The following is a 26,523-nucleotide window of genomic DNA, read 5'->3' as shown; positions in this document are numbered from 1 at the left end:
ATAGTGTCAGCATTTTATTTGTGCTGGCTGACATTTATCAAACGTGCTGTGCTGAGATGAACTTCACGGGGGTGGTGTGTGATCGGTGCCTGTGTTCAGAAGGTCATGGGATTGAACGCCGTTGCCTGACCCCAACATTTGAGCGATGCCCTTTTCCCTAAGTGTTCCAGGGACGCTGGATGCTGGTCCATCCTGCTCTCTGACCTATCGCTCTGGACAGAAGCATATGCTAAATAAATGGATGTGACGTGAATTTCCTTGCAAAACACTTGCCGGGGCCTTGTGCCGGGACCTCCAGACTCATTTTTAGATTTATCTGTGCGGAGCACGATGTGGGACACAGTTATCCATCAGCGGCTACTGCTCCCCACTTCAGAGCCACAGAAATGGGAGTCAGCATTGCGCAGATGGACCTTCTCTGGCCTGGGATGGAGCTCCAGATATATTAGAGATATTTCCTGCACAGCCTGAACTGCTGTTTCATTTGCATGTGAAATATACATAAAGTGTCCCTGCTGGGATTCGGCATCAGAGAGCGTATATAAATCTTAGAGGGAAAAGACAGATCATCCTGTTAGTGCTGGGACCCCATGTGGCTTCGATTTTTGTTATCTATTTCAAAAGCCGAACATGCGGAAAAGGACATTATGTAAATGCAAGAGGACAGACGGACTCGCGGACACCAGGCTGAGCCTTAAGCTGGACCACATGACCTTGTGAGTGATGCAGCCAGCATCCAACAGCGCCACCACCCCCGTTCCTACCATATTTATAGACTTTGTGGGGATTTCTGCTAGTGGTCAGACTGAATTAACAATTATAAGTGACAAGAGACTGCGATTTCCCATGTTGATCATAAGTGTGAAGAGCACCTCGAGATTTAATAAGAGGACACAGAGGTAGCGGTAAAGAGCACCCTTAGGCACCCGCTGGGCCTAGCAACAGTGTTAAACCTGGACGGATAGTGTCCGCGGGAAGGAGGACGAGAGAGAGAGAGAGAGGGAGAGAGACATTATGTAAATGTAGGGGGACAGGGGGAACAGGAAACCCCTAGAGGTTGCCGTGTGCCATTTCCAAAACACGTTTCCTCACATTTACCGTGACACAGAGTGACAGCGGACCTTGGGTAATGATCACAGCACTTTCACAAGTTTCGCTTGTACACAGTTTACGGTGCCCGTAAAGACCAGCCAACAGTCAAAGTGTCACGGACGAGAAACGATTTAAAATTACGAGCATGCAGACGATGAGCCCCCCTCTCTCCCCCCCCGGCTTTCTGCTAGCCCACCAGCTCTCAGAAGCCTGGCCTCTGTAGCACTAACTCGCCCTACAGAGCGAGAGGGTAATTTAACGGGAGAAAGCGAGAAACGCTCTATGTTTTGGCCTCCTGTACTCACTGAACCCTCACCCAGTGCCAGTGATACCAGATATACTGAGAACAGCTGGAAGGAAGCTAATTGAGAAATATTACAAATGTAATTTAATTATAACTACAACTGGAATTAGATTTGAGCTTGTGAGGTCAACAGCAGAATTCTTATTTCAAGTACATTTAATTCTTTATTATGTGACTCTCTCTCACACACACACACACACACACCAATTGTGGTTCTCAGTGAGTAGTCTACATTGCTCCATCAATTTACCCATCTAAATGTCTCAGACCAAATCCAAGTGATCACTGTCCCACTACAAAAGCCACGTACAAACAAACATATGTACTGTTTCCCACGCTACAGACTGCACTGCTAATCCTCAGAGCACTTTCATAAAATACCAGAAATGTTTTGTTGTGCCAAAATTAGGCCTTTGTTTGTAGAAAAAAGGATAAAACTTACAAGACTGCCCACGGCTATAGACAGAATGAAGTGATGGATTTATATATAAATCAGCCTTAGCAGGACTGTGCAAATCTGTCTAATCTACGAAATGTTCCCCGGCACCTGGGGCTACTCGCCCAGACGGACGCCTGAGATGTAATAATGCCGAGGAGGTGGTGTTTAGCTCTCAAAGCCCCAAACCTGCAGATCTCCTCTCCTCCCTGGAAGTCCATCAGCAACATGAACCTCTGAATTTCCAGCCTGCTCTGGACAGAGCCCAGACTTACCCATAGGGCCTGATGGGCACTGAGTCGCGGTATGAAGCCAAAAGAAGTGCACCATGTTGCTGCTGATGTGTGTCACTCTCCGAGTTCAGCTGGTTGTAGGGTCACGACTCGTCTGCGGCAGGTCATAGGGTCGCAACTCATCTGCAGATAGTGTTCCACATACATCCCTATTAAACAGTTTAAGACGTCGAGTTAGACGTATGTAGACTGGTATCTGGAGTAACACAGACCACGACCAGCATTGCACATCTTAGGTTATCGTCACAGTACCTTCATAAGTACACTGGTAACAGTCCCCGGTACTAACTGCATGGAATCACATAATACCTTCTTAAGTACACTGGTAACAGTCCCCGGTACTAACTGCATGGAATCACATAATACCTTCTTAAGTACACTGGTAACAGTCCCCGGTACTAACTGCATGGAAGCACATAATACCTTCTTAAGAACACTGGTAACAGTCCCCGGTACTAACTGCATGGAATCACATAATACCTTCATAACTACACTGGTAACAGTCCCCGGGACTAACTGCACGGAAGCACATAATACCTTCTTAAGAACACTGGTAACAGTCCCCGGTACTAACTGCATGGAATCACATAATACCTTCATAACTACACTGGTAACAGTCCCCGGGACTAACTGCATGGAAGCACATAATACCTTCGTAAGTTCACTGGTAACAGTCCCCAGTACTAACTGCATGGAAGCACATAATACCTTCATAACTACACTGGTAACAGTCCCCGGTACTAACTGCATGGAAGCACATAATACCTTCATAAGTTCACTGGTAACAGTCCCCAGTACTAACTGCATGGAAGCACATAATACCTTCATAAGTACACTGGTAACAGTCCCCGGTACTAACTGCATGGAATCACATAATACCTTCATAAGTACACTGGTAACAGTACCCGGTACTAACTGCATGGAATCACATAATACCTTCTTAAGTACACTGGTAACAGTCCCCGGTACTAACTGCATGGAATCACATAATACCTTCTTAAGTACACTGGTAACAGTCCCCGGTACTAACTGCATGGAATCACATAATACCTTCATAAGTACACTGGTAACAGTCCCCGGTACTAACTGCATGGAAGCACATAATACCTTCATAAGTACACTGGTAACAGTCCCCGGTACTAACTGCATGGAATCACATAATACCTTCTTAAGTACACTGGTAACAGTCCCCGGTACTAACTGCATGGAATCACATAATACCTTCATAAGTACACTGGTAACAGTCCCCGGTACTAACTGCATGGAAGCACATAATACCTTCATAAGTACACTGGTAACAGTCCCCGGTACTAACTGCATGGAATCACATAATACCTTCTTAAGTACACTGGCAACAGTCCCCGGTACTAACTGCATGGAATCACATAAAACCTTCTTAAGTACACTGGTAACAGTCCCCGGTACTAACTGCATGGAATCACATAATACCTTCTTAAGTACACTGGTAACAGTCCCCGGTACTAACTGCATGGAAGCACATAATACCTTCTTAAGAACACTGGTAACAGTCCCCGGTACTAACTGCATGGAATCACATAATACCTTCTTAAGTACACTGGTAACAGTCCCCGGTACTAACTGCATGAAATCACATAATACCTTATTTTCTGAAAACACTGTGGACCGGACACTTCAACCGAACCCAGACGGCGTGGTGGGTCAGACCCCTTGCAGACACCCGGGTGTCTCAGGTTAAAGGCATTAGGCCTATTGAAAACCCAACTTGACGACCTTGGCTATAGGCATTAGCATTAGCCAGATCGGCGATCCCACTCGTCATCACAGACAGGTGTAGCGCTGCTAACAGGTAGTAGGAAAAAGCGGCGAGATCGATGTGAACAGAGTCCTGGGACCAGCGCGGACAAATGAGCAAACAGACCCAGATCCATTAAAAAATATACATCACATTTATTGTGACACCACCAAGAGACCTTCCACAAAGTAGTTTTGGGAACCATAGTTGAGAGCCCCCCCAAGCCATCGTCTCGCCCTTCGCCTGCTTCTTCGAACGCTGCCCCAGAGCGAGACCCTGACAGGTGCCAGACAAAGCCGTCACACGTCACTTTCTTCTAAAGGTAACACGATGTACAAAAAGTTCGACTCTTGATACTATAAAAAAAGAAAAACAAAACTAAACAAAAAAAGTTTTTTTTAATGACACAAAGCAGTTACCGGCACCTCGCCGCTGACGGAGTCGCGTGCTGGGCAGCCCTGGTTTATCTGATATGAAGGGACTCCCTAAAAGAAGTGACCTGGACAAACGTCCGCCGTCCGCGGGCCTCGAGAAGATGGGAGGCCGCCTAAGGGACGCTCAGGTCTCTGTGCCTGTATCTCATCTAGCCTCTGAACAAGACGAGGAAACTCTGCCTTCACAATGTACAGTACAATACGGCACTACGACGTCATGGGCGGGCTTGCCGGGGTGGGTGGGGCTCAAAAAACGGATGGAGATGCATATTCTTAACCCTCTTTCTCTGAAAAAGCAGTTCCCCTTCAGTGGGCCCCACGCCATGCCGACTCGATAAGGCCAAGCAAGCAGGCGGTTGGAGTGACTGGAGTCCTCCAGTCCATGGGGTGGCGCTATCCCTCGGGCCTCATGGGTCTTTTAAGGCACCAGGGCAGCCAGGAGCAGCAGCAGCAGCAGAGTCCATGCGGTGCCCCACAGTGGGCTGCGTAAAGGCAGCTGGCCACTTTTCGCCCGGACTCCTGTGATAGGGAGCACGGAAAATGTGGGGCATGTCAGTGTGGAACAGCATCTTTCATACAGTTACTATAATATGAGTGATTAGGGAAACAACAAGCCCGACAATGCCAGTAATGACCATAATCATGCCTCGACTGAGTATCATACTCAAGGCAATGGAAATAAATACTGTCAGTCCTCTCCACTAAGCAGTAAAATAAGGAAAATAACTGAAATGCCAGAATGACCGATCTATAGGTATGAGAAGGATGGGGACGAAATTGGGGGGGGGGGGGGGGGGAGAGGGGGGGCACGATAGCACAACATTTCAACAGGAATCACTCTACAGAAGACTCTTGTGAAAAGACCAGTAACGTAGATGTTCTTCAAGCTAAATAGCTGGCAGGTTCTGCTGTCCGCCGTGATTTGTCTTGTTGGAAGGATAACCCTAATTGGCCATGAAACAAAGAACATCGAAGGATGTTTATAAAGGTGAAAAAAATAAAACGGAATTAAGTGAAGGCAACAGAACAGCCACGAAGGAGATTTCACCATCTTCGTCTACCACAAGGTGGCGCTGGCGCGCAAGAGTGACCTCAGACTCTAAACGAACACCAAGCGGGTCAGAGACATGGACATGGTACAGAGGCGGAGCACGGAGCCCCCTACCTGACGAGGTGAGCAGTCTGACCTGCGCACCGACGGCACCCTCTCCCCCTTTGCTGACTGCTCGCACCTCAATGATGTAGGCGCCCCCTTCAGGCAGGGCGAGCACTACGGATGGACCCCGGCTTTGAATGACCTGGCTGTGGTTCCGGCTCTCCTGATGCAGCCGGACCTGTGACGGCACATGGATGCGGGGAGGGGGGGCTTTAGCGCCGAATGTCTGCGGGAGGGCTAACCTCTCCTAGGAAGTGTGGCATGCCTCCATTATGCATTGGGCCTGTTTCACGGTCAGTCTATTTGCAATCCATCACAATTACATTCAGTCTAACTTCAAAGCTAAACACAGTCCCAAGGTAAGTGTGCCTGCAACAGATGAAAGTTGGGCGACTCTCAGAGGCCACTTGTGCTCCGCTGAATAGGAAATACCGAGATAACTAATAACCTCATTAAAGGGCCTGACACAATCGATTGAGCACAACACAAATCACAGGGATAAATGCAGGAAGAACAAAGGCCCTTTTCATCCACACCCTGGAGGTTCGTAACATCAAGGCGTTCTTGAGTGACAGGGCAGGGGGGCGCTCACCTTGTACCCAATGACTTCAGATTCATTGTCCATCGCTTTCACCGGCTCCCACCCCAAAGACACGTTGTCGCCCTCCTGAATCCACATGAGGTTGCTAGGAGGCCGATCTGGGGCTGTGGGGAAGGTGTCAACCAACAGGAGAATCAAAAGTGAAAGCAAACAGGAAACAAAATGTTCATTTACGAAGACTGATGACCATGAGTAAGTAATAATAAGCACTGATTCAGGGTTCCCCCAGGTCCGGTCCTGGATGGCCAGTCTGCAACACAGTTTAGACACACCTACTAAACCCGGTAATTAGCTGAGTTAGATGTGCCTGAACAGGGAAATCTGCAAACTGTGTTGCAGACTGGCCATCCAGGACTGGACTGGGGGAACCCTGTACTAAATCATGACAGCAGGCTGTGATCCTTAAGTCACACATCAGAGATGGAGGTGTTAGCAGAACACAGGGGTCGTCTTAAGCTAATATCCCTCGAGCCTTTCATCTCAAGAGTCTTACAGTCACCTCTTGGGTGGCAGCATGGTAAATATGGGATTCGCGATGATGAAAATGCCACTATGATATCGTGTTCTGCAGTATGACGTCTAGCTGATATAACGGAACACTAGATATGAAACACTAGATGTGGCCCAAGCCCGCTTCCCGCCTCAGAATTCTCTCGAGATGGACCTCCCCTCCCTGCCCACTCCTGCCACCGGCCTTGGCAGGACGCCACTCACGGGGCTTCATGGTGGTGGCCTGGACGGCGACACTGGCAGGGCCCTGGCCGATGCTGTTGTAGCCTTTGACGGTGACCAGGTAGCGGGTGTTACCCTCCAGACCCATCAGCACAATGGAGGTCTGGTTGCCCTGAGTCTTCAGCTTCCCCACAGACTGCTCCTGCTCTACGCTGTCCTTCCAGTAGCTCACCTGTCACGGGAAACGGGGACGTGAACTTGGGAGACCCCAGAGTAGTGTGCTGGGTCCTACTGGACAGGCTTCAGAGTCCGGAACCATCATTCAAACAGTCTGTTATGACACACACACACACACACACACACACACACACACACACACACACACACACCAGCTTGCCCTCCCCTAACCTCATATCCATAGGGTTTTCCAGGACCAGGCTCAGGGGATCTCCAGGCTACCTGGATCTCGGAGGAGGAAACAACAGCAGCCTTTACTCCAGTGGGTGCCTCCCGTGGCTCTGTGTTAAAGAGTGATGGAGCATATAAATCACATAACCAGAAGGGAGCGCTGTGCCCATCCCCTCACCCCAATACCTCTGCTGTTATGAGGAGACACCGTTCTGGGCATCGACATAAAAGCTCAGGCATCAGTTAATAAACCGCGAAAGTGATGCCTGCAGTTACAGCCAACAGTCAAGCCAAAGAGGCGTCTGGGACCCTCGGCGCAGTGCGTCTAACGTTATTTTCCGTGTTCGTTCTACGTCCTACATGCTCTGTCCTCTTGGGCCAGTTGGCCAATTTAATTAAAGCCAGGCTGCAGAATCCCGATAAGTGTGGTTCACAGCAGGAACACAACCCAGCTTCCTGCATCAGGGTGCGGCAGACGGGTCACGATTCAGGCCACAGCATCCTTGTTTTTCTCAGACCCTCTGAGATGCACAAATGGCTTGAGTATAAATAACTACCCAGAAAATAAATAAACAAGTGATGGAAACTGGACACTTAGTTGATTTCCAGTTTAGCAAACGCTAACTAAGGCAAGGACATTGGGGGGGAGGGCGGGGGGGGTGAGGTCTCTACCTATCTAAGGGGGTCCAGGGAGTTATATTGGCTGGTTTTGATTAATGGTGGGGGGGATTACGGCCCCCTATCCTCCACATAATTTACGCCCATGCTTACAGGCCACTAGAATCTGTAGAGCAGCAAAAATACTGACCAACTTCATTGTATCTTTCAATTAAAAACTACAGACCAAAACATAAATTAAGCAGAGCATTCATCCATTTCTGTACATGCGACAGCAAATTGTGTGAGAGTGTGGGATCTTCACCTCCTTCTGCAGAATAGATGGTCACCACATGGCTGAAAGGACCATCTCCCTTGTTGTTGTAGACCCCAACCTTCACCTCAAAGGGGGTCAGAGGAGGGAAGGTCTCGTCTCGGTACTTGAAGGTGGTGGAGTCAGCGGAGGTCACCATCTTTTCCTTCCAACCTCGTGTCCCGTTGGCTCTGAATGCTACGATGTATCCGAAGCCTTTCCCATTTTGGAACTCCTCAGATACAGGCTGAAAGGAAGGGCAGGGACTGTTTGACTAGACTTCCTCAAAACAAAGGAGCGACTTCACACAGCGGTCAGGTTTAATCCGCAGGCTACCAGGTTCAACCCAATAGGAACTGTTAATGTGAAAGATGGGGGGGGGGGATGACTGGATTGCTAGCTAGTAATCAAACCCTTCATAGGTATCAGTGACTCATATCTCTCACTTCTGGATCACCGGCTGTTGACTTGACATGACCGTAACCTTAGCCTTCAATACAGACTAAAATCTGGAAAGTTTTGGAAAATGCGCACCATAAAAAAATTACAGTTGTGACAGTGCATCTAAACAACATCCGTAGATAAGTGGAAATAAGGAGATTCCTACAGGACCGTTCAAACGGATGGCTTCAGATAGTATGAGGCAGATAGACCGGGATGATTTCGTTAAAACAGGATCGATGTGGCGTAATGCGATCCTGCCTGACTGCAGTGAAACACGGCATGAAAAATAACCACTGTGAAAAGGATACAGCCGGACGAAACAGCAGAGATGTGTGACTGGAGCAAAAAGGCGTTAATGGGAGTTATACTTACTCAAAAAATGTTGTGAGGGCAAAATGAAAAATGATTCGTTAAGAGAGATAACCAATCATATTGTACAGGAGGTCAGTCCCAGCAACTAGAGGAGGCTGAACCGACCAATCGGATGTCTTGGTCCCTCCTCCTCTAGTTGCTTGGAACCACCTCATCTACAATCTGATTGGCTATCTCTCTGAACCAATCAACATTTTTTTTGTTCTGCCCTCAGAACATTTTTATGTAACCAAAACTCCCATGAGTCACCAAAGCAGCTGAACAAAAGCCTGTGCTACTTCTTCCTGACTGAGCATGACTGACCCAGCAACTCAGGTCCTTCAGGAATCAGACGGCTCAGGACAACGCAGCGTCGCCCTTTAGCTCACAGGCTGGGGCCTGGCCTCTTTTGTATCCATGTATGCATGCATTCATCTTCACAGGAAAATAACACATGGGGGATGAGAACGAAAAGTCGGCGGCGGAGCTTGGTTCACGCGGTCCACGGAACCATCTGGTGTTCTCGGTCACATGGTCAGGACCATTCGCCGAGTGTACAGTAACTCCATGATTCTTCCAGAGAGCACTGAACAGTCCCTGTGTCGTGCATCATTAGAGTGATAGCGTAACACCAGTGTTGGAAGGCGCCGTAGAATTTAGTTAAACGACAAATCTGAGTGATTCACGGCGACGTTTGAGAGATCTGTTCTACGCAGGAAATCAGCTCCGGGCAATACTCAGTAATGAAGGAGATGCAGGTCACCATAGGAACTCAGGTCACCATAGGAACAGCGGTGCAGTGCGGTGCCACGTGAGCACACTGACTAACCAGAGCTTTAGTTAAGTCAACTCTTTAATTAAATTCATCAGCACTGCGAGGGCTGGTTAACGATGCGATGACAGCTGCACTTTAATTAAGTGTGAGCGAGGAAACGACGGCCGATCCTGTTTCTGCGGATGACACTTTGGATAAAATCTCAGCCTGTAGAATCTCTTACTTGGAGTGGCTCCCCTCACTGGTCAGTCCTGACCATTACAAAAATATACCATATTTTTAATAGCTGTCACAACTATACAAACACATGTTTTAATAGACACCACAATTTTAGCTTCTGCAGTACAATACATTAAAGGATTTTTAATCATTAATTTATTCTCTGTACTGGTTGTCCTACGCTGAGTCATGGGGGTTCGGTTCCTGTCCTGGAAACAACAGACGCAAAGCAGGAAATAACCCAGGATCAGAGGTGGGTAGTTCAGGTCCAGAAAGTACAAATCCAGTCCATGATTTTGATTCAGCCAACCAGTCACAGTCACAGAGAACTCAACTGGTTGGTCGAGACAAAATCTCAGACTGGATTTTTACGTTCTGGACCTGAACTTTCCACCTCTGCCCAGGATGAGATGCCTAAAGAGACCAAAGAATCTGCTACACCATATCTAAAGGTTTCCTTATGACTGACATATCCAAGCTACAAACTGGACATGGTGGCTGTGGTCGTCCATACTTTGGAAGTAGCGCAGGTGCTGCTTTGGTGTTTGCTAAGGGGGTGAAACTGGGGACAATCTCCAGCACCTGGTTCAACGGCAACAGATTCAAACGCAATTAATTTGGGAGAAGTATAATTAAAATGTGATCTGGCAGAATGAAGTCTTGGGACAGGGTAATAAATGGAGGAACACCTGTACACTCCTCTCCTTTTGGCAGCACCCATCCGTCACGGTGTAATCCAAGCACCTCCTGGGCCTTTGAAAGCTACTGCTCCCTAAAGGGGCACTCAAATTAACAGGCCTTCTGTGAGAATGTTGGGGGGAGGGGTGGGGGGATGATGGTGCTATACTAGGATTCTCGAACTGGGAGGAATGGAGTTTGACTAATTAGCATGTGTGGATGGACCCACGAAACGAATGCGCTTCTGTTCCGGCCTTATTATTGGGGCTGGCGGACTGTAGAGCAGGCTGCGAAAGCGGGCAGATCATGCAGAGACGTGTGAGGGCAGTGAGAACGGCAGGGGAGTCGCAAGGAGCCCCACCTCCCTGGGAAGAAGAAAAGCAACACAAAGAGCAGCGGGTACGGAAACAAAGACCTGGAAGTCACCGGGATGGACTGAACGCCATAACGAGGATGTAGCTGTGAGGAGGAGAGCAGGCTGCGCACTGCGAATGACGGAGCCTGATTCCCAAATCAGGCTTCCCCATCCCTAATGAGCACAGGCATACCTGCAGGAGGCCCACTGTGGAAGCCCTCCTATGAGGAGCAGAGAGGAGATGCAGAGACACCTCCCTGCAGCTGGTTTTAATCCTTATTTTTCCTGGTGACCAGAGCTCTGCCTCACGGTACCTTGCCAAAACAAATGCTCCCTGGCCCCAGATAGCAGAACATGCTAGAACACGGTCCTCCTGTTCCAGCAGAGCGTGTCGTCCTCGCCGTCTCCCTGGCAGTGTGATCTCAGCACGGCATCGCTGACAAGTGGGGAGCCAAGTGTCGACAGCACAGGGTGCAGCCAGAACAGCAGACCAGCGAGTACCTTCGGATCAAGTGACCGGGGCACCAGCACGGCCCCCCGGCGTCCCCTGGGGCACCAGCACGGCCCCCCGGCGTCCCCTGGGGCACCAGCACGGCCCCTCGGCATCCCCTGGGGCACCAGCACAGCCCCCCAGCGTCCCCTGGGGCATCAGCATGGCCCCTCGGCATCCCCTGGGGCACCAGCACAGCCCCCCGGCGTCCCCTGGGGCACCAGCACGGCCCCCCGGCGTCCCCTGGGGCATCAGCATGGCCCCTCGGCATCCCCTGGGGCACCAGCACAGCCCCCCAGCGTCCCCTGGGGCATCAGCATGGCCCCTCGGCATCCCCTGGGGCACCAGCACGGCCCCCCGGCGTCCCCTGGGGCACCAGCACGGCCCCCCGGCGTCCCCTGGGGCACCAGCACGGCCCCCCGGCGTCCCCTGGGGCACCAGCACGGCCCCCCGGCGTCCCCTGGGGCATCAGCATGGCCCCTCGGCATCCCCTGGGGCACCAGCACAGCCCCCCAGCGTCCCCTGGGGCACCAGCACGGCCCCCCGGCGTCCCCTGGGGCATCAGCACGGCCCCCCGGCATCCCCTGGGGCACCAGCACGGCCCCTCGCCGTCCCCTGAGGCGCAAGTGCGACTTATCACCCCCATGTTCGCTGTATCACTACTTGCGGATCAGCGTCATTACAGGTCTTCATAACTGGACTGTCACCACGGATGCAGAGACCATTCAAATGATGGTGATGCCATACTTATAAGTTGCTCCTGTTGAACTGAGCAACAATGGCACAATCGCAGATCCTTCTGGACCACCCCCCCCACCCCCCATGCGCAAAATACATCATGTGAAGGTTATTTCCTCGGTGACACATGGGCCCCTGTGCCTAATAGCCCCCAGAAGAGCCGTTAAATACCTCCACATCTGCTCCAGGCTCCCGGACTAACAGTACCCTTAACTGCCCTAATTCAAAACCCTCTTCCAATTTCATCAATTAACAGGTGATGTGCTGCTGTTCCCCCACGGGGTAAGTGAAGACAGCAATACTCTCTCAGCGCACAAACACCGCTCACAAATATCTGGGAGAGTTCACCCCGGCAATGCGCTGCCAGGGGTAAGATCAGTAACGCACGTTTTCTGCATGATCGACTGTGCTTTCCAGCTGCTTTTCACACAGAAGTAGAAGGCAGTCAGAGGTGAAAATTCAGAAAAGGCAGAAAGTAAAAATCCAGACCAATATTTGATTCAACCAGCCAGTTGAGCATAAGGAGTCACAGTCACGCAATACTCAGCTGGCTGGTTAAATTAAAATCTTGGTCTGGATTTTTACTTTACGGATCTGAACTCTTCACCTCTGTTTACACACGTCTGCCTTCTTATCTTTACTACATTGATTAACTCGTTTTTACAGCTTTTTCTGTAATTTCTGAGATGTGTATGATATATGTGCCTGGAGACGGCGAGAGCGTCGATCCTGATGGACGAAACGTCTTTTGCCGTGAGCTATGCTTGGATTCGTGCTGGTCTGCATGCTTCATGTCCTCCGTTGGAGACGCTCTCTGTAACTAACGCTGAACCCCGTGCTGCGTTTTCCTCCAAAGGTTTGGGCAGCATCTCCTCCTCTTTTTAGGCCAGGAGTGATGGATTACATGGAAGGGAGCCAGAGTACACTGACCACGCTTCTCCTTTAACCGTTTAAACACTCACAGTCGATACTCCGTGCTGCCATGTTTAGGCTGACCTACGACGAGAACGAAACGGACTAACTGAAACGTGCAAGATTAACCAGTAACAGTCATTAACCAGTAAACCTCAAACGCTGGTAATGCTGGGGTGCTACAAATGGATTCAGCATTTAAAAAGAGTGAAGTTAAACCAAGACGAATAAACAAATATGTGCAAATAATATTACACACATCAGTGCAATCTGAAGAAAAAGAGGAAACTCAATTCCTTAATCGCTCTGTGTTCAGGTGTATTGCTCTTCTCTCTGGGATTCCTACAGTTGCAATTGACTGTTTTATCTAGCTTAAGTAATTTGTGTGACTGGGATAGCAGAGTGTGGTCACTATTGTACAAATGTGATGCAGTTCGTTACCCGTACAGGAGATGCTGGAATGGAATATGATACCAGTAGGAAATGGGAATCTGGATGAGCCCTTTCCGAGCGGAGAAGTGATGTCCTGATCTCTGATAAAGTGTCGGAAAACACGAACTGGGGAATGTTCATTTTCCTTCATTATTCTGCCACCGGCATCCAACAATTTATTCATCATGCTGCTACCGTCAGGTTCTGTAAAAGAATAAAGCATCGGGGGATGACCTTAATCTTTAAACTACCCTGAGCATCTTTTCTCTGTCACTTTTAGAAGAGGCATTACTAGGTGTGATGATAGGAAAACAGAGTCTCTTTCCTGCAAACTGTCCAATGAGGACCGAATGACCCCAAAACAGGCCCTTTGACAGCACTTAAACCACAGCCGGTAGTTCTGCAGCCTGTGATGTTCTTGAGGTAGGGGGCTCATCTCTACAGCCTGTGAGGTTCTTGCGCTAGGGGGCTCATCGCAACCTGTGAGCTTCTCTGGGGTAGGGGGGCCCATCTCTGCAGCCTATGAATTTTTTGGAATAGGGGGCTCATATCTGCAGCCTGTGAGGTTCTTAGGGGTAGGGGGGTTATATGCTCTTCTTACCTCCCAGGAGATCACCAGTTCGTATCTGTGTCCGTTTCCTCCTCTGACATTGGTTGGGGCCACGGAGGGGACTGCATGAGGAGAGAAACGTGGTCACCATCGCACACGCTTAGCATTCCCCTCGTCAAGCCAATTTCTGAAATCTGCGCGTTAACTAAGGGCCTGAACCCACGGAGCACAAGGCTGGACTGTGAGGGACACAACAAATTAATTAACACTCATTAAACAAGCACAGCGCTTGAATTAAGTCAACGAGGAGTCCAAAACAATCGCAGGTGGATTTGTAAGGAGCTGATAAAGGGTCCTGGTCAGACATGCTGCTTTTTCACGGCGGCCCGTGTTGGGCAGCTGCCTGCAGGCGCGCTCACGCTTAATTGGAGCCACAGCGAGGTGAGACCTGTTCCTCATGAATAGATAATGCCCAGGCTTTAGCCCCAGGGGGCCGGCGGCCCGGGTCTTTCAGCACGGGCGCCAGGCATGTTTAAATTCATGTAAGAAGCTTACTGCCATCATCTTGGCCAATTAAAAATGCAGTCCCGACGCACTGGGAAAGCCGGCTGTCGATAGCGGGCTGGGGGGGGGGGGGGTGATAAAAACAGCTGCGCCGCGCGGTTCCTGAGATGGGTGGGGGGGAAGCGATCGCAAAGCATTCTGATAAAGGTGACCCTGAAACCGTCAAGAAGGGGCCAGCGACGCTCTGTCAGCCTGAAAGGAGGCCGACCTCATTCAAAGGAAGGAGCGCAGAGTCACAGCACAAAGCAGGCGCTCACGGCTCAGCCGTTCGTTAAGGGAATAAAACATTCCAGGAACAGGTACGGTGGGGGTCTGACTTAAAGGGCCGAACGTGCCGTTCGTTCCTTACGGGATATTTATGGAGTCATAACGCGGAGGGAGGCAGCCGCTTGCTGACTCCAGGGGGCTCATTGAGGAAACGTTTGCTCAGCCGGCTCCTCGGCTTTAAATGGCGTGTGGAAAAGCTGCGGTCGGCAGGAACGCGGCCGCCGTGCCGCGGACAACAGCTACGCCGCACCCTGCTGAATGCGCCGACTGGCCGACATGTCATTCATCAGGGGGAATGAATGAATCGATCAGCCGATCAGCTGTGTCTATCTACCGTGGTTCTCCAGTTAATTCATAATAGGTGCAGGATTCCTTTACCACAGTTTACAAACACATACGCTGTTTTCTCTTCCATTTATATATATATATATATTTCTGAGTATTTTATATCTGGAGATATTCACTCTGCATTTGCTCATACAATTCACAAAAGACAAAGCTTAAACAGAGATAATCCATGCTTCGTTTACAATAATTTCAAAACAATTTATGTATTAAAATATGATAATTCAACGGCACTAATGATCCTTCCACCCAGTTATCCTGGACATGGTCATGGGGGGTTATGGGGGGTTAGCATGTCCCAAGGCCCTCAGACAGAATAAGGCACAACGTTGAGGACACCCTGGACGAGCTTCCAGTCCAACCCACATACACAGACTCACATGCACAAAACCCATAAACCGACTCTTCGGCAAATTAGTCAAACCAGTTAGAACAACTGCAAGTCTTTGGACGATGGGATAGGACCAGTACAGCTGCATACCTCAGAGAATCAGGCCAAATCAGAGTAAAAACACCTATAAGTGATCTGGCAAAACCTTCATATCAATTTCCAGTAAAAAAAAAACAAAAAACATCCTCAACCACTTTCTAACTTTTATGGTGATATTGTTATTGTTACGTAGTGCACAAGGACAAATGAGAATTAATCATATAGAGCTTAAAATGGTTTTAAAGGGTTACAGGAAATGTGCAGTATTGATTTGTCTTTGAAACAGAATGAAGATGCACTGGCTGAGTGGAAGGACGTCGCAGGTTAAAGGTGAGGGACTCCTGCGCGTCTCACAGCTCAGAGCCACGAGTGCAGCATGAAATGGCCGACAGGAGAGAGCCACCCATCTCCAAATACGGGGGAAGCTGGCCTTTCTGAGGACAACCATCGCACACTATTTCTGGAATGGATTCTAATTTGTTGAACCATTTTTAAATGGATTACGGTAAAATCCGATTTGACATGTCTATTTGCTACGATGTGCATACTGAATAGCAGTAACTGTAAGCGAATCAAGCCAGCATTTGTACAGAAATGAGGTCTTGTTCCCCCCCCCCCTCCCCCCAAGGTACCATCCCGCTGTCTTTTGCTTAAACCCACACTCCCCAAGCCTAAGTTTTACTTGTAATTAAAAGTCTTTAAGATGTATTCTTCTCCCGACCGTTTCTAAGGGCTGACTTCACACATTGGACTATGGTAAATGGAGGTAATTTTCCACACCATGGTTTTAGCTGCCATGTAATTACCTTTGACATACAAGAAATCTAACCTCTACCTTTAGCCAGGACGTGGACACACAGCACACTCCGCACACGTCGCACACTCCGCACACGTTGCACACGCGGCACACTCCGCACACGTTGCACACGCGGCACACTCCGCACACGTCGCACACTCCGCACACGTTGCACACGCAGCACATACTGCACACGCCGCACACTCTGCACACGCCGCACATACTGCACACGCCGCACACTCCGCACATACTGCACACGCCGCACACTCTGCACACGCCGCACATACCGCACACGTCGCACACTCCGCAAACGCCGCACATACCGCACACTCCACACATGCCACACACTCTGCGCACCCCACACACTGCGCGCACCACACACGCGGCAAACTCCGCACACGTTGCACACGCCGCACTCTGCGCACCCCACACACTGTGCGCACCACGCACACTCCGCACACTCCACACACGCCGCACACTCTGCGCACCCCACACACTGCGCGCACCACACACACAGCACACTCTGTGCACTCCGCACACACTGCCACCATACCCGCCTCCTGGGTTTGGACCACGCTGGAAGGCGCACTGGGATCCCCTGTACCAATGGCGTTGGTGGCCACGACGCGAAACTCGTACTCTACCCAGGGGTTGAGGTCGACGGCGATGGCGGACTCCATGTCCCCAGTGATGTGTGACGGGTCTGCAGGAGAAACACACATGCTGCTCTGTGCTGCGATCTGAAATCCACGATTGTTAGATGCTACTATATGTGATGAGATTCTCCGATCTGGCCAGATTCAGGGATGCCATGGAATGCCAGCAGATTATTGTTAGGTTACTGGTTAGCTTTGGCGAATGCTCAGATAAAAATATTCCTTTCCTCTCTGTGAAGAGGGCTGCTGTGGGAATCCCGGCTCAACTGAGCTAAAACTCTTCACTTCCTCCTTAACATCCCCCTTCACCTCCCCCTTAATATGTCGCTTAACATTCTCCTTAGCATCTGCCTTAACATCTACCCTCACTTCCCCTTTAACATCCTAACATCCCCTTCAAATGCCCCTTAACACCTCTCCTCACTTCCCCTTAACATCCCCTAACACCTGCCTTCACTTCCTCTTACCATCCCCCTCCACCTCCCCCTTCAGGTTTAATGCACTAATGTTTTTATGATCACCCCAGCTCTCATGACGAAGGCCTAAATTGTGTTTTACTGTGTTTGGTGTCACTTAACAGAGCAGTGCTAAGTGGGAAAATGAGCAAGGTGAGTCATGCAGGCATAGACATTAATAATGACTGAGTGCTAAACTTATTATTACTGTTATCTGGCTGGATGCATGTGGGCAGATAACACACACTTAGCAAGACGCCGTGCCTTGATATTAAAGCCTGAGACACGGATGGAGCTGCTTTCAGCCACACGGGTGAAGTTTCCGGGCTTCTGACAGCCCCATAAAAGCGGCGGAGGAAACACGGTGACCTGCTTCTCATTCTGAAGCACAGAAAGCAGCACTGACCTCTGGAGCTAAAAAAAAAAAATCGACATTTTCAGTGTGGATATGATTGGATTCCTCTCTCGTCAAATGCATGCTAAAAAGGACGACTTACAGGACTTTTGATTAGCAAAGAAGCATGGACTAATTAAAGTAAAATTAAGCCAGAAATTCTCATCATATTTTGTACTGAGAGATTAGCTCAGACCTTTGTAAATCTCTGCTATAGCACACAAAAGTCTGTGACATTACAGAACTTATATATAAGAGTACAAAGTTAGCAAGCTGGTTGGGGGGTCCTCCTCTCACCTTAATGCTATTGTTATTGCCCCAGCGGCACCTGCAAGGCCTCCTGCAGGTTCAGATCGACCTATTATCCCCTCCAGCCAAAAACGACGCCTGTCTGGTGACCTGCTAACTCCTGTGCATTTGTGTGCGTTAGTAACCGTTTGGCTCCGCCCCTTGGCCCGAACCACGTGACCAGAGTAGGCTGCTGTTACGGTGTACCTGTTCTCACAGCCTGCCAGCCCAGGGAGTAGGGGCTCCGGGCCTGCAGGTTGTAGGCCACAATAGGGCTGTGGTTGTCCACTCCACGAGTCCAGGACAGGGTCGCCGTGGTGTCTGTGATCTCCTCCACGATGACGATCCCCGGTGGCCCTGGGGGACCTGGAGACCGGAGTGAGGGCCATTCATCAAGACGGAACAAAAACCCGAAACATCCTCCCCGCTTCAAAGACTTCCTGTTTATACTTTATTATCATATGACCAGGCAGAAAGCCCTTGTGGCAGAATCTGGTCCAGTAAATCTGCACGTCTAACAAATGCTCACCACTGGCTGCATGCGCACAACAGTCACGCCCGAAAGTGATCTTAAAGAAACTCCCCAGTTCGACACGTCGGAAGAAAGTAGCCAGAAGAACCTGATTCCAGAACGGTTTCACAGGAAGATCTCAAAGCAGCTTAGGTCTGTAGCGTCACAGCGACATCAGTCATTGCTAACAAGTGCCTGTTTTAGTTATAACCGAATTGACCTCACGGGCCTCACAGTTGGCCAAGCTAACTGAGCCAGAACATATCTGAGCCAGAACATATCTGAGCCAGAAAGTCAATCCCTCAGATGTGCAGTATCTTCTTTATTCCATCAGCTAATAAAACATGCCCCCTGAAGAGGTTAAAATGGATGGATGCTGGTTGTTATTGATTAATTTTTTCTTTATCTGAGGGGGCACATCAGCGACGCTGCACACCCAAATCATTAAGGATGTTTAATTCTGCGTTTTCATTTTCTGAATCGGTGGATGTTTAAGTTCTCTCGAGGGAACTGATGTCAAGGGGAATCTACCAGCTGCTGTAGTTAATGACAACCAGTGGAAAGACGGTAAACACTGGCATTAATATTCATTAATATCTATCAAATGTTGCTATAGTAACAAAACCGAAAGCCCTCTAAATTCCGCAGTGGAACTCACGTCTGTCTGTCTCTCTGACTGGCCAAGCATACATCCACTTTCTGTAACTGCTTGTCCTATTCAGGGTCACAGAGCATCTGGAGTCTATGGGCGCAAGGCAGGGAACGAGCCAGGATGGGGCTCCAGCCCATCACAGGGCACACTGACATATCTATGGGCAATTTGGTAACTATAATCTCACCGTGTTTCTGGACTGTGGGGGGGAAACTGGACACGGGGAGAACATGCAGACTCCACACATATGGAACCATGGTGGGGAATCAAACCCTGGTCCCTGAAGTGTGAGACGACAATGCTACCCACTGCGCCACCATGCCGCCTCCCATCTGCCTGGTCATAAATTTTCACAGTGTAGTATGGTACACACCGAACCCTCGTAAAACAGTTTTACAACAAACCCATAGAATCAGAAAATGAATGACTGATACTACTGTGTTGATTTCCTGTCTTAGCAATTCAGCACTAAAAAATGGACAGGACCATAACTTTCTGTTTGTAATAAAAGCAAAGCCATCATTCAGTAAAACAGTATGAACCTGCAGACTGGCAGAGCCAGATCCACCGTTCAGAGGGATTTATCTCATTCTTAAAATTGCAGTTTCAATCTTATCTGTTCGGTCAGGCATTTAAGCCACGCGGCTCCCAAGTGGGGGCGCCGGAAGGAAGCCATGAAGGAGCTGCCGCGTGCAAGGCGGGGGCTCCTAAGGAGATTTCCTAGAGCTGCTAGCGTCAGATAACAGGCTCACCTCGAACAAGAAGTTCAGCCTCCACGAAGACCGTGTCTCCACTGGTATGGGCGCGGCAGCCATATTTCCCAGCATGCTTCAGAAGGACGTTCCTAATCATCAGATCAGCTGAAGAAGATTGCTGCGTTTGAGCGGTGTGGGGGGGGGGAAAAACAAACAAACAAAAACAATAAAAACAGAAAACGGAAATGATCAGAAGACAGCAACACGGAGATTAAACCGTCTTTGAAAAACCGCCATTCATTAGATTTTTAACGGCCTTTCTATGGCTCTTGCTACTACAGCCGAAGTTTCTGTTCTGTCCTTGTCGTCTTGTCCTGCTTCTCGCGAGCTGACAAGCTCCGTCGGCTATGCAGAGAAAAACGGAAGATTTACAGGCAGCCAGCGAGGGTGCTGGCTGATTAGAATTACAAAGGCAGTATCTTTGGCTCGCCGCTCATGTCTGTCTCATGTCCCCAGCGTCCCCGGCATCCCTGGCGTCCCCGCTGAGGCAGTCATGGGCGGGAAGAGCTAAACTGGCAGCGGCGGGTGAATTAACACGAAAGCCTGGCATTTTGCACCTGGATTCAGAACATGCTTTTTATTCGATATCTGAGCAATCCCCATCTACGAGGTTAAGCACTACAGCCTGTATCCCCAAAGCCTCAGAGCAGGCAAGGCTTCAATCTAGACTCATTAAAATCTTCAAGTTCAGTTACCCACTAATCTCCAGGAATTTATACATCACTTTTTGCTGTCCAAACGTGACCTTCTTGCATCCGAAGCATCGTTAGATCTTTAACCACACTTCTGTAAACACGATCCACCCATTGTCCTAAATTCCAACCATTTATGCTGCTCATAGGAAGCCTATAGCCCCTCTGGAGCTCTTTTACTAAGAACCAGAGCTATTTCAGGCCTGCGTTTTGATCATTTATCACTGACGAGCATGTTAAATTCTGGAATATTCCAGCCTTAATAAAACGCTTAACACCCCCCCCCCCTCCCCGTTGATGTCAGCCAGTCGAAAATCTCCCACCAAGGGGGGATCATTTGTCCAACGCCACCTTTATCAGAGCCTTGTACAATCGCTGTGAATTGCAGAAGCCAGCAGAAGACGAGCACATTGTCACGGCAGGTGAAATGTATGTCAAATGTATGTCATTTTCTCAGCAAGATTCTAGATCAATGTTTTAATCCCTGTCAACAGTGTATCTCTCCACATGAGGCAAGTGGAAAGCTGTCAAATGTGTTTTTCCTTTTAAAAGGGAGCACTTACTGTAAAAAAGGTTATCGTAAACAGTTTAAGCTTCTGAAATGGTAAGAATGGTTACTGCTTTATTATGACATAGCCTCACTTGAAAAAACTACGACTGTGGTGAATGTAGCTATAGCAGCTACAATCTGTGTGTGGAACATCACTGTACTGGTCACCTTTCAATGATGTCTTTGTCCTATATGTATGTCTGATTTCATGTCTTTATATGTTCAAAGGTGGAAAGTTCAGGTTCAGAAAATACAAATCCAGACCAAAAATTTCATTTCAACCAACCAGTTGAGTATAAAGAGTCACAGTCACAGAGTGACTCAGCTGGTTGGTTGGAACTGGTTTGTATTTTACTGAATCCTTTAAAACACTTTCAAAATGAGTTCGGTGCCTATGACGGATAATTCAAGTATGGTTTGGACTTATCTACGATTTGGATTCTTACTGGATGATTATCACCCAAGTTCAACTTTCAGGTATTGCAGGCTGCATCTTGACGTTCAAACACTTACCGTCTGGATGAATTCAAAGTGCCCCCCCTGCTGGTGGAAGGTGAGGGGCTGGCGGTTGCGCATCCAGAGGATGCTGACATCCAAGGAGGGGTCATGGATGGCCTTGCAGGAGAGGACCACGCTCTCCCCGACCGTCACCTCCACCCGGGCCGGACTCACCTCCACGCGCATAGCCTCTGGGTGGCGGGGGGGCAGCAAGAGCCTTTTAACACTCCTCGTGTAACAGCAGTGGCATAAAGACACACGTCAGTCACATGTGACGTAACCCAGCTGAAGTGGCCGCTGTGACACGGGTCCCAGACGCCTTGGAGGGTGGGCAGACATGCGTACCTTTGACCCAGAGGATCGTCGTCATCTCGGCCAATCCGAATTGATTCTCAGCGCGGCACACGTAACTGCCCTCGTCGGCGCGGCTGGAGTTGATGATCCGCAGCGTGTTGTTCCGAAGCAGCAGAGTCCTGCGGACAGAGCCGTGGGTGCGGATTCAGACGCAAGGGCCTCTTCACAGAGGAGGCGGTATGAAAACACGGCTTTCACTCAACTCAACGCTTCCGCTATACATGCTCTTTGTTGGAAATTTATGCCCATTTTAACTTTATCTTTCCAAACTGTGAGTTGAACATGGTCTTGAATCTAATCCAAGTTAAATGTTATTAGCAGTCTTAGCATGAAAGACCGATGATGGAACAATACCACCCTCTTCCGCCTGCAGTTCATGAATCATCCCTCCCTGAGATATTAGTGTATCAGCTGCCTTATTTAGAGAATTTATTATTAATACATGAAATGGAAACTCACTGCATGGCAGAGTAACTTAATGTTCATGTTTGGTCTGCAGGCTTCCGGATAAGCAAACGTCTGACATTATGCTACTGTTTCATTATGCGTAGATACTTGTGGGGTAACCAGTGTCCTGATCACTAATTTATTAGAAGCTTATTAAACCCTATTACTCACAACAAATGGCTATGAAACGTCAGAGGTAGCTACAGTGGGCTGTTTAAGGGTGTAGTGCTAATGGTGTCTGGTAGTTATGGGTGTAGTTGCCATAGTTAACCATTCATAGTTAACCATTCACAGCTTTCATACAAAAAACTAGGACAACTAGTTAAGTCATTAAGCAAATAAGCAAAATTAACTGACACTGAGCATCATTTGCTGTTCACAGTGCAGAAAGTTTTAGGTATGTTATAAAGTAGGAGGAAATTCCACACTTGTCGTAAAGATCTGGAAGCAGTGCCAGCGACAGGTAGGCTACAGGGCACTGCACACGCAAACACAAGGACCAAAGTCAACGTTTCATCTGAAGGGCGCGTATGGAAAATGGGGTGGGGGCATTTTGGGGAGACATGTCACCATGGACGGCAAATGCGCAAAGAGAGGCCCAGAGATGCTTTTGGACCTGCTATGTTGTAGGTATCTCCTAAGATGGTTATGCATCCCATAATGCCCAGAGGCATGTGTAAAAACACTTATTTTGAGTACCCTGGCTAGAAGAAAAGGTGGCGGAACAAGGTGCTTAGCAAAGTGTGTCCCCTTCAAACCTCACTAGAGAGGGACACTAAAGGCATCAAAACCTTGTTACACTGAACACTGGAGTGGGAAAAAGGAAGGAGGCTGAGAGCTAGGAATCCTGAGCTCACAGAACTTTGCTCTGAACAAGACGATAGCTTGGAACGGCTGGGAATGGTTGAGGAACTGCTGGGGAACAGCTGGGAATGGTTGAGGAACTGCTGGGGAACAGCTGGGAATGATTGGAAATGGCTGGGGAATGACTGGGAATGGTTGGAAATGGCTGGGGAATGACTGGGAATGGTTGGGAATGGCTGGGGAATGACTGGGGAATGACTGGGAATGGTTGGAAATGGCTGGGGAATGACTGGGAATGGTTCTCTTTCACACTAAACAGATCAGCGACATACTCGGGCCGACTTTCAACATTCAGTTCTTCAAATATTTGTTTGTGATATTTCTAATATGTAAATATTGATAAATTGTGAGTGAATAAAACGCAAATAGCACAAATTTAATTATATTACATGGAAACATAAACAGAGCACATTCATTTTTGTTGATTTTCCTGCACAGCAATTTTGAGCTTTTTTTGCTAAAAATATTGACCAGCATCTTCTTATGTTGTTGAATATCTCTGGAATTTCAGAGAATGAGACTGAATGTCTGATTGTAAAATACTTCCAGCTCTAAACACTGGCGATAGCAGGAATTTTAAATAGTCCTTTGTGACAACGTAAAATTAATCTGAATAACTAGCTATAGCGATTTAAGCCAGTACAGTACAGATCGAAGATGATCAGATTACAATCAGCTCAGAAAGTACAACACGAAAGATGAACCTCAGCTTCAGCTCTGACACTGATTAGATGAGTAAAATACTACAAGATGGGAATATTAAATATAACAGGAATCTGCTTTACACTAGCATGCCGTAAAAGTTACACTCTGCTTTGAAGCTGAACTGAGCCACTCCAGATCCGTAACAGAAGAGACCAAAGTTATACACAGATCATGCTTCGAGAAGTTCACCAGTGTACATCTGTTTAATCACAGAGAAAAACAAGCAGTGCTCCCTCCAAGAAGAGTCCCTCTGAAGATTTAGTCTCTTAAAGATGGCAGGATGATGAAAACAAATCAAATCAAACGGGAGAACAAGAAAGTGTGTCTTCTGTCAGCTTCCCTGAAATGTTGCTGAATATTTCATTGGGGCTCTTGTAGTGCCTTCTGAACGCCCGGTGTCCTGAGCATGAGACTTGCATGCACTGTGTGTCCGGAAGCTTATCAGACATGTTTAGCCAGCAGAGATCATTATGAAAAGGTAGAACAAGCTGGTAAGGTATGTAATCCTCAATAAATGTGACGTATAGAACAAAAAGCACAAAAAGCAAGTCAATCCTTCCACAGACCCCCCCATTATCTGGAAAAACTACAGAAAAGTTATTGCTCCCCTTGGTGTGCGACGTGAGCATGTGAGCCGAATGAAAAGATACAAGAAACGCAAGATACAAAGATCACTGCGAGATCACTGCTGTAAACATGCTTGGCGTCCTCCACATCAGCACTGTACGTATATTTTATGCATTTATGAGTTACTAAGTTTTTGCATAGTCTGCCGGCATTCGCATGTCATCTGCAGCTTTCGCAAAACTCTGGAAAAAATTCCCATTTCATTTCTTACACCGACCCTGTGATGCGTCGAAACCGCGACGGAGAAAGTCACGATGCAGAAGGGTAAACTGTAAAACACTCAAAAGTGAACAGGAACAAAACTATTTATTTTAACACAGAGCAAACCCTTTTTTTTAGTAACTATGGAGGAGAAGAATCAGGTTTCAAAGGAGGCCAAGTAATGAAATTAATACTTTCCATTTAGAAAACAAAAATTCCCAAACATCAGTGTAAAATTATGTCGACTACACAGCCTGATGGAATCAGCCAGGCTGCTGATAGCAGTCTGCAGGACGCTCTCGCTATCACGTTTCCTGCCTTCTCGCATGACGTCGTGCGATGGCAAAAAATCTTTGGTATGTGGGATACTCGATTTCTCCTTAAAAATAGAGTTTTTAGTATCTCACAAATCATCAAACAAATATCTTCACAAAACGTTTCTCAACGAACAGCTGCAGTTTAGCAAGAAAGGCCACTCTTTCTATAAAGTTAGCATGGTTGACCTCTGACCCCCCAGAGGTTACCTTTCTGCATTGAAGGTTTCTGTTCCTCTGCTCCATTGCCTGCATTCATTCATTTATTCTTTATATTTCTGTATTACTCTATCTTAGTGATGTGATTTTTCTGCCCCACACCCATGTACAGAACCTTGGGGTGCCACTGTTATAAAAGACACTACAAAAATCAAATTGACTTGCATTGAATAGTAGATTAAATATAGGGATGGAATTTCAATTTATTCTTTAAGAAAGCGAAATCATCTTTCTTTATTGCTTATGATATGATTTCACAGACCAGCTTAATTGATATTTACACAGCCTGTAATACATGTTCGCAGAAATCAAACAGACTACATTCTCAGTGCCGGATCATGGAACAGTTGAGCTCGAGTAGCAAAGACTCGGCCTGGAGGACATTGTGGAACTGATGGTGAACTATGTACATGCAAGGCTCCAGGAGAAGATGAAAGGGAAGAGGGAGACCATCCAGCTTAGAAGAGATGACCTAGAGACTGTACCCGGTGCCTTGGAGGGAAACTCCAGAAAGCAATTTGAGATGCTGGCCAGGCCTGAACCAGAGGAACCACGGAAACATTTCAAGGCAATCATACAAGAGGAGTCTGAGAAACCTGACGGGAATGAAAATGGCGAAGAAATCAAAGTGGATGAGAGGTAGCACAGTGGAAAGAGTAAAGGGAAGAGACCAGAATCAGGAAAGATAAATTACTGAGCCCAGAAAGCTACCGAGGAAGGCAGCATGACGACAACATCTATACAGTAACCGATTAAGGGAATTAAGATGGAAAATGGGCTGTTTTCGAGAAGATCCAGGAAATTAGAAAGAATCTCCAACCTTGGCAGGGAAACGCTGAAAAAAAAACAGTAACAGACAAATAAAAAAATAGCGAAGAGAGACGGGAAGGAAACGCTCCACAGTAACGACACGAA

At 48.1% G+C, this 26,523-nt stretch overlaps 2 protein-coding genes across 5 annotated transcripts in view; both read right to left on the bottom strand.

The window, feature by feature from the left end:
* Positions 1-2,313: 2,313 nt before the first annotated feature.
* LOC125711742 (uncharacterized) lies at positions 2,314-3,713 on the bottom strand. Of its 2 annotated transcripts, XM_048980974.1 has the most exons (4): positions 3,518-3,713; positions 3,062-3,460; positions 2,948-3,004; positions 2,314-2,719 (listed from the first exon to the last, which is right to left on the bottom strand). In XM_048980974.1, the coding sequence occupies exons 1-4, from the start codon at positions 3,671-3,673 to the stop codon at positions 2,369-2,371; spliced, it is 963 nt and encodes a 320-aa protein (XP_048836931.1). In that variant the 5' UTR covers positions 3,674-3,713; the 3' UTR covers positions 2,314-2,368. The 2 variants fall into 2 exon arrangements, with proteins under 2 accessions (XP_048836931.1, XP_048836933.1); XM_048980976.1 differs by lacking the exon at positions 2,948-3,004.
* A 321-nt stretch (positions 3,714-4,034) lies between these two features.
* The window catches only part of cntn5 (contactin 5), a 129,252-nt gene continuing 106,763 nt past the window's right edge, over positions 4,035-26,523 (bottom strand). For 2 of the 3 annotated variants that reach the window (XM_048980971.1, XM_048980970.1), the window contains exons 13-24: positions 22,223-22,350; positions 21,893-22,068; positions 20,135-20,255; positions 18,427-18,585; positions 16,980-17,129; positions 14,076-14,146; positions 8,093-8,327; positions 7,171-7,280; positions 6,805-6,994; positions 6,082-6,194; positions 5,499-5,667; positions 4,035-4,852 (exon numbers count right to left, since the gene is read on the bottom strand). In XM_048980971.1, the coding sequence (XP_048836928.1) occupies positions 4,752-4,852; positions 5,499-5,667; positions 6,082-6,194; positions 6,805-6,994; positions 7,171-7,280; positions 8,093-8,327; positions 14,076-14,146; positions 16,980-17,129; positions 18,427-18,585; positions 20,135-20,255; positions 21,893-22,068; positions 22,223-22,350 (1,723 nt within the window). In that variant the 3' untranslated portion in view covers positions 4,035-4,751. The remainder of the gene's footprint in view (positions 4,853-5,498; positions 5,668-6,081; positions 6,195-6,804; positions 6,995-7,170; positions 7,281-8,092; positions 8,328-14,075; positions 14,147-16,979; positions 17,130-18,426; positions 18,586-20,134; positions 20,256-21,892; positions 22,069-22,222; positions 22,351-26,523) is intronic. The other variant, XM_048980972.1, reaches the window with a different exon arrangement.

The sequence above is a fragment of the Brienomyrus brachyistius genome, chromosome 17 (assembly GCF_023856365.1).
Source record: "Brienomyrus brachyistius isolate T26 chromosome 17, BBRACH_0.4, whole genome shotgun sequence".
Lineage (NCBI taxonomy): Eukaryota > Metazoa > Chordata > Actinopteri > Osteoglossiformes > Mormyridae > Brienomyrus > Brienomyrus brachyistius.
Note: the sequence above shows the minus strand (reverse complement) of the source record. Positions and strands in the feature narration are given on the sequence as shown.

What these genes read in the sequence shown, in the direction of transcription:
- LOC125711742 (XM_048980974.1), bottom strand. Translation starts at nt 3,673, where the DNA reads ATGCAGTTAGTACCGGGGACTGTTACCAGTGTTCTTAAGAAGGTATTA. An exon ending in TTACCAGTGTACTTAAGAAG is followed by an intron (nt 3,005 to 3,061) that starts GTATTATGTGAT and finishes GTACTTATGAAG; the next exon opens with GTATTATGTGATTCCATGCA. An exon ending in TTACCAGTGTACTTATGAAG is followed by an intron (nt 2,720 to 2,947) that starts GTATTATGTGCT and finishes GTAGTTATGAAG; the next exon opens with GTATTATGTGATTCCATGCA.